The following is a 7,535-nucleotide window of genomic DNA, read 5'->3' as shown; positions in this document are numbered from 1 at the left end:
AGACATAGACTAACAAACTGGCTATACAAACAAGACTCAACATTTTGCTGCTTACAGGAAACTCACCTCAGAGAAAAGGATAGACACTACCTCAGAATGAAAGGCTGGAAAACAATTTTCTAAGCAAATGGTATGAAGAAACAAGCTGGAGTAGCCATTCTAATATCTGATAAGATTGACTTCCAACCCAAAGTCATTAAAAAAGACAGGGAGGGACACTTCATACTCATCAAAGGTAAAATCCTCCAAGAGGAACTATCAATCCTGAATATCTATGCTCCAAATACAAAGGCAGCCACATTCATTAAAGAAACTTTAGTAAAGCTCAAAGCACACATTGCACCTCATACAATAATAGTGGGAGACTTCAACACACCACTTTCACCAATGGACAGATCATGGAAACAGAAACTAAACAGGGACACAGAGAAACTAAGAGAAATTATGAATCAAATGGATCTGGCAGATATCTACAGAACATTCTATCCTAAAACAAAAGGATATACCTTCTTCTCAGCACCTCATGGTACCTTCTCCAAAATTGACCACATAATTGGTCACAAAACAGTCCTCAACAGATACAAAAATATTGAAATTGTCCCATGCATCCTATCAGATCACCATGGACTAAGGCTGATCTTCCATAACAAAATAAATAATAGAAAGCCAACCTTCACGTGGAAACTGAACAACACTCTTCTCAATGATACCTTGGTCAAGGAAGGAATAAAGAAAGAAATTAAGGACTTTTTAGAGTTCAATGAAAATGAAGCCACAACATACCCAAACTTATGGGACGCAATGAAAGCATTTCTAAGAGGAAAACTCATAGCTCTGAGTGCCTCCAAAAGGAAACTAGAGAGAGCACACATTAGCAGCTTGACAACACACCTAAAAGCACTAGAACAAAAGGAAGCAAATTCACCCAAGAGGAGTAGACAGCAGGAAATAATCAAACTCAGGGGTGAAATCAACCAAGTGGAAACAAGAAAAACTATTCAAAGAATCAACCAATCAAGGAGCTGGTCCTTTGAGAAAATCAACAAGATAGATAAACCCTTAGCCAGACTCACTAGAGGGCACAGGGAAAGCATCCTAATTAACAAAATCAGAAATGAAAAAGGAGACATAACAACAGATCCTGAAGACATCCAAAACACCATCAGATCCTTCTACCAAAGGCTATACTCAACAAAACTGGAGAACCTGGATGAAATGGAGAAGTTCCTAGACAGATACCAGGTACCAAAGTTGAATCAAGATCAGGTTAATGATCTAAACAGCCCTATATCCCCCAAAGAAATAGAAGCAGTCATTAATAGTCTCCCAACTAAAAAAAGCCCAGGACCAGATGGGTTTAGTGCAGAGTTCTATCAGACCTTCAAAGAAGATCTAATCCCAGTTCTTCACAAACTATTCCACAAAATAGAAACAGAAGGTACTCTACCCAACTCATTCTATGAAGCCACAATTACTCTGACACCTAAACCACAAAAAGACCCAACAAAGATAGAAAACTTCAGACCAATATCCCTTATGAATATTGATGCAAAAATCCTCAATAAAGTTCTTGCTAACCGAATCCAAGAACACATCAAAACAATCATCCATCCTGACCAAGTAGGTTTCATCCCAGGGATGCAGGGATGGTTCAATATATGGAAATCCATCAACGTAATCCAGTATATAAACAAACTCAAAGACAAAAACCACATGGTCATCTCCTTAGATGCGGAAAAAGCATTTGACAAGATCCAACACCCATTCATGATAAAAGTCTTGGAAAGATCAGGAATTCAAGGCCCATACCTAAACATGATAAAAGCAATCTACAGCAAACCAGTAGCCAACATCAAAGTAAATGGTGAGAAGCTTGAAGCAATCCCTCTAAAATCAGGGACTAGACAAGGCTGTCCACTTTCTCCATACCTATTCAACATTGTACTTGAAGTCCTAGCCAGAGCAATTCGACAACAAAAGGAGATCTATTGCGAGCTTTTTTGTTCCCCTGGTATGTACACGCTCAGGGCAACTGGAATCTTCTGCAGCACAAGCTTTATTGCTTACCCCATCAGGAGCCAGTGGCGAAGGGAGCCAGAGAGAGAGAGAGAGAGAGAGCCAGAGAGATCCCCTGAATGGCGAAAACCTGTCCCTTTTATGGAGGACTGTCCTCCGCCTCGGACGTGTCGTTCCCTGATTGGCTGCAGCCCATCGGCCGGAGTTGTCGTCACGGGAAAGGCAGAGCACATTGCGTGGAAAGCTACCCCGGCACATGCGCAGCTTGCTTGTTTACTACTTAGAACACGGGTGTCAGTGCCATCAGTGCCATTTTGTAATGGCAAATGTGAGGACGGCTCCTTACATCTCCCCCTTTTCTTTTATTTAAGAGCAATAGGCCACCCATTCTAATGAGAGTGGAGATAGAGGTCAAATCCCCAGTGTGTAAAATAGGGGCTTTACACAAAACCTCCTCCCAGGCTCATCACCCAAAGGGGTCATGGTCCGCTCCCGTGTCGTTTTTCCTGGGGGAAGGACACTTGGACACTCAACCTTCTTGAAAGATGACATGTCTCCCTAGAATAGGCTCATATATGCCACAGAGCCCTTCTACTGCAGTGCTTAGCCGTGCAACTCTCTCGGGCTGCTGAAGCACACTCACTCTATCCCGTGCAATGAGACTAGCCTCGTGGGGTGCAAGAGCTGAGTGGCCAGCGACCTATTGCTTAAGCATAGATAACCATATATCAGGGGAAGCACCATGTTCTAGTGCTGCAAGCGCCTGGGAAGTAACCACCATGTCTCTCCTAGTTTGGGCCTTAAGCTTACAGACCAATCAGAGAAGCAACACTAATCCACAGCAAAGAACAGCTCCAAATAATTCCACCCCCACCCGTTCTTTAAAGAAGGAAAATGTTGAAAAGATAGTCCTTAGGTCAGGGACAGGTCCAAGTGCATGGGGCAAGTCTCAATTTTCAAAGGGTCTGTTCAAATTTAGCCGTCCAATTCTGTATCTCCCAACACTGCTTTCCCTTTGTTGTTATCACACTGGACATCACCAAGACGAGGGACATCAGTATTCCCTTGGTCAGTCTGGATTTTTCGGGTGAGTCTTTCTGGTATCCAAAATGGGTTGTCTTCATTCTGTGGAAAAACACAAACAGCTCCCCTGGATCTTATCAAAATAGGATCCGGGCCTTTCCATTTGTTATTTAAAACATCTTTCCATTTAACCATCTCTTTGGGCCTATCTGGCTCTGAACAATGTCGTTCAGCCGCTGTATGGCCATGAGAATCAAGATTTAAAAAATTGAGTGTAAAAAGTGCTGTAGACACAGACACTCTTGGTACTCGGGGTAAAGCCTCCTCGACTCCCCCTTTCTGTTTTATTAGATAGGATTTGAGGGTGCGGTGCGCCCGCTCAATAATACCCTGTCCTTGGGGGTTGTATGGAAGTCCAGTCAGGTGGGTTACGTCCATCTGACGGCAGAACTGTTGGAATTTTTGAGATGTATAAGCTGGTCCATTATCAGTCTTAAGGAGTTTGGGTTTTCCCCAAGCACTCCATGCCTCAAGGCAATGTTGAATCACATGTGAGGCCTTTTCTCCAGTTAAAGGAGAGGCAAACAAAACTAATTGTATCTACTGAAAAATATTGGCAACTTTACTGGAAGGCTTAATCACTCCAGCCACTTCTAAAAAATTGAGGGGTTCTAAAAAGGTTTTTAAAACTTCTAAAACCACTAAACATTCTACCACTTGAGGTGAATTTTCATTATATTGTTTGGATACTACTTTACCATTAGCCACATAGGCACCTATGCCAGTTTTTGATCCATCAGTATATACCACAACCCCATTTTTAAGTGGGTTTCTGACTGTTATTTGTGGAAACACAACAGATTGATTTTGGGCAAACTGTAAAATTGGATGTTTTGGATAATGGTTATCTATTTGTCCTGAAAAGGAGGTAACTAAAACTGCCCACTCATTGGATGTGGCTGCCAAGGTTTGAACCTGTCAAAAGTCCAATCTCTCTGCTCTGGAGTCAAAGCAGCAGCGTTTGCTCGGGCCTGCGTTTGTGCAGCCTCTTGCCATAGAGCTCTCCATTCCATATATTTGCCCATATTGGGGAGAGCGGCTTTTGCAATCATTTGCCAGTCGGCAGGAGTTAGTGCCATGCCGGCAAGCCTGTACTCTACCGGAGCATGAACACGCCCACCCTTGGCTCCTTCAAAGACTGGAAATGCCTGTTGCATCTTCCTTTGTTCCTCTCTTGGAATGAACGAGTCTGCGCACTGCCTCTCTGCGCAGGGCTGATGTACTACGCAGGGCGGGGGCTCCGAATAGGGCGGAGGTGCACTATGACCTTGAAGCCAACTGCCTGGAGACCTAGCAGCAAGCTGGACTTTGCCAGCCGCTTTTGGCTTTTTTCTTGACCTATAAGCTCGCATTTCTCTCTCATAACGAGCTGCTCCCTCCTCTAAGTCTGTTTTCTCAGAAGGGCTAATTTCTTTATCTGATTCGCAGCTACTAAGAACTGGCTCTTTAAACTCATCTCTTTTCTCTTCTTTCCTTCTAATCTCTCCCCAGGTATTTTTCCCTGACATTAACTTTTCTTTTTTCCTTTGTTTTTTCTCCTCTTTCCTTCTAGTCTCTCCCCAGGTATTCTTCCCTGACATTAACTTTTCCTTGGGTTCAAGACCCGTGGAAAGGCCTGTATACTTATTTGGTGCACCATGTTTTCTCTTTTTTCCTGCTCTCTCTCCCCGCTTTACTTCTGATAGACTGTCTTGAATTTTGTCCAGAATTCTCCACCCTGCCTTAACCACTTGTTGACATATGAAAAGGAACAAAAAGGCTTTTAACACTAGAGAAAGTTCAAGACCAGACATACCTTGTAAAGCTGTAACGCGCATCCCATCCCCACAGTTCTGGTTCCGCTCCGTTCCCCAGCTGAAGAGTTCTGAACCCACGCCGGATCCTTCTCAACAGTCTGTTTTGCGGGAACACTTCATTAACCGCTCCTTCCCCGTGATGCAGTAGCTCGTGGGTTTCGGCGCCATTTATTGCCCGAGCTTTTGTTCCCCTGTTAAGAACACGCTCAGGGCAACTGGAATCTTCTGCAGCACAAGCTTTATTGCTTACCCCATCAGGAGCCAGTGGCGAAGGGAGCCAGAGAGAGAGAGAGAGAGAGAGCCAGAGAGATCCCCTGAATGGCGAAAACCTGTCCCATTTATGGAGGACTGACCTCCGCCTCGGACGTGTCGTTCCCTGATTGGCTGCAGCCCATCGGCCGGAGTTGTCGTCACGGGAAAGGCAGAGCACATTGCGTGGAAAGCTACCCCGGCACATGCGCAGCTTGCTTGTTTACTACTTAGAACACGGGTGTCAGTGCCATCAGCGCCATTTTGTAATGGCAAATGTGAGGACGGCTCCTTACAGAGATCAAAGGGATACAAATTGGAAAAGATGAAGTCAAAATATCACTTTTTGCAGATGATATGATAGTATATATAAGTGACCCTAAAAATTCCACCAGAGAACTCCTAAGCCTGATAAACAGCTTCGGTGAAGTAGCTGGATATAAAATTAACTCAAACAAATCAATGGCCTTTCTCTACACAAAGAATAAACAGGCTGAGAAAGAAATTAGGGAAACAACACCCTTCTCAATAGTCACAAATAATATAAAATATCTTGGCGTGACTCTAACTAAGGAAGTGAAAGATCTGTATAATAAAAACTTCAAGTCTCTGAAGAAAGAAATTTTAGAAGATCTCAGAAGATGGAAAGATCTCCCATGCTCATGGATTGGCAGGATCAACATTGTAAAAATGGCTATCTTGCCAAAAGCAATCTACAGATTCAATGCAATCCCCATCAAAATTCCAAATCAATTCTTCAACGAATTAGAAAGTGCAATCTGCAAATTCATCTGGAATAACAAAAAACCTAGGATAGCAAAAACTCTTCTCAAGGATAAAAGAACCTCTGGTGGAATCACCATGCCGGACCTAAAGCTCTACTACAGAGCAATTGTGATAAAAACTGCATGGTACTGGTATAGTGACAGACAAATAGACCAATGGAATAGAATTGAATTGGAATAGAATAGAATAGAATTGAAGACCCAGAAATGAACCCACACACCTATGGTCACTTGATCTTCGACAAGGGAGCTAAAAACATCATGGAAGAAAGACAGCATTTTCAACAAATGGTGCTGGCACAACTGGTTGTTAACATGTAGAAGAATGCGAATCGATCCATTCCTATCTCCTTGTACTAAGGTCAAGTCTAAGTGGATCAAGGAACTTCACATAAAACCAGAGACACTGGAACTTATAGAGGAGAAAGTGGGGAAAAGCCTTGAAGATATGGGCACAGGGGAAAAATTCCTGAATAGAACAGTAATGGCTTGTGCTGTAAGATCGAGAATTGACAAGTGGGACCTCATGAAACTACAAAGCTTCTGCAAGGCTAAAGACACCATCAATAAGACAAAAAAACCACCAACAGATTGGGAAAGGATCTTCACCTATCCTAAATCAGATAAGGGACTAATATCCAATATATATAAAGAACTCAAGAAGGTGGACTCCAGAAAGTCAAATAACCCCATTAAAAAATGGGGCTCAGAACTGAACAAAGAATTCTCACCTGAGGAATACCGAATGGCAGAGAAACACCTGAAAAAATGTTCAACATCCTTAATCATCAGGGAAATGCAACTCAAAACAACCCTGAGATTCCACCTCACACCAGTCAGAATGGCTAAGATCAAAAATTCAGGTGACAGCAGATGCTGGCGAGGATGTGGAGAAAGAGGAACACTCCTCCATTGTTGGTGGGATTGCAAGCTTGTACAACCACTCTGGAAATCAGTCTGGCGGTTCCTCAGAAAATTGGACATAGTACTACCGGAGGATCCAGCAATACCTCTCCTGGGCATATATCCAGAAGATGTCCCAACCGGTAAAAAGGACACATGCTCCACTATGTTCATAGCAGCCCTATTTATAATAGCCAGAAGCTGGAAAGAACCCAGATGTCCCTCAACAGAGGAATGGATACAGAAATTATGGTACATTTACACAATGGAGTACTACTCAGCTATTAAAAAGAATGAATTTATGAAATTCCTAGCCAAATGGATGGACCTGGAGGGCATCATCTTGAGTGAAGTAACACAATCACAAAAGAACTCACACAATATGTATTCACTGATAAGTGGATATTAGCCCAAAACTTAGGATACCCAAGATATAAGATACAATTTGATAAACGCATGAAACTCAAGAAGAATGAAGACCAAAGTGTGGACACTGTGCACCTTCTTAGAATTGGGAACAAAACACCCAGGGAAGGAGTTACAGAGACAAAGTTCATAGCTGTGATGAAAGGATGGACCATTTAGAGACTGCCGTATCCAGGGATCCGTCCCATAATCAGCTTCTAAACGCTGACACCATTGCATACACTAGCAAGATTTTGCTGAAAGGACCCAAATATAGCTGTCTCTTGTGAGACGATGC

The 7,535-nt window shown here is 42.9% G+C and overlaps 1 protein-coding gene across 2 annotated transcripts; it reads right to left on the bottom strand.

Annotated features, from left to right (window-relative positions):
* Window positions 1–2,078: 2,078 nt before the first annotated feature.
* On the bottom strand, window positions 2,079–5,507 carry LOC147005962 (igE-binding protein-like). 2 transcript variants are annotated; one of them, XM_085835136.1, is made up of 3 exons: window positions 5,249–5,507; window positions 4,895–5,086; window positions 2,079–3,141 (listed from the first exon to the last, which is right to left on the bottom strand). In XM_085835136.1, the coding sequence occupies exons 1-3, from the start codon at window positions 5,350–5,352 to the stop codon at window positions 2,973–2,975; spliced, it is 465 nt and encodes a 154-aa protein (XP_085691262.1). In that variant the 5' UTR covers window positions 5,353–5,507; the 3' UTR covers window positions 2,079–2,972. The 2 variants fall into 2 exon arrangements, with proteins under 2 accessions (XP_085691262.1, XP_085691261.1); XM_085835135.1 differs by having other exon boundaries at window positions 2,079–5,086.
* Window positions 5,508–7,535: the final 2,028 nt, after the last annotated feature.

Source organism: Mus caroli, unplaced genomic scaffold (genome assembly GCF_978045245.1).
Source record: "Mus caroli unplaced genomic scaffold, Mus_caroli_1 scaffold_2, whole genome shotgun sequence".
NCBI classification, from domain to species: domain Eukaryota; kingdom Metazoa; phylum Chordata; class Mammalia; order Rodentia; family Muridae; genus Mus; species Mus caroli.
Note: the sequence above shows the minus strand (reverse complement) of the source record. Positions and strands in the feature narration are given on the sequence as shown.

Excerpts from the sequence above, each read along its gene's own strand:
- LOC147005962 (XM_085835135.1), bottom strand. The coding sequence starts at position 4,916 with ATGCGCGTTACAGCTTTACAAGGTATGTCTGGTCTTGAACTTTCTCTA.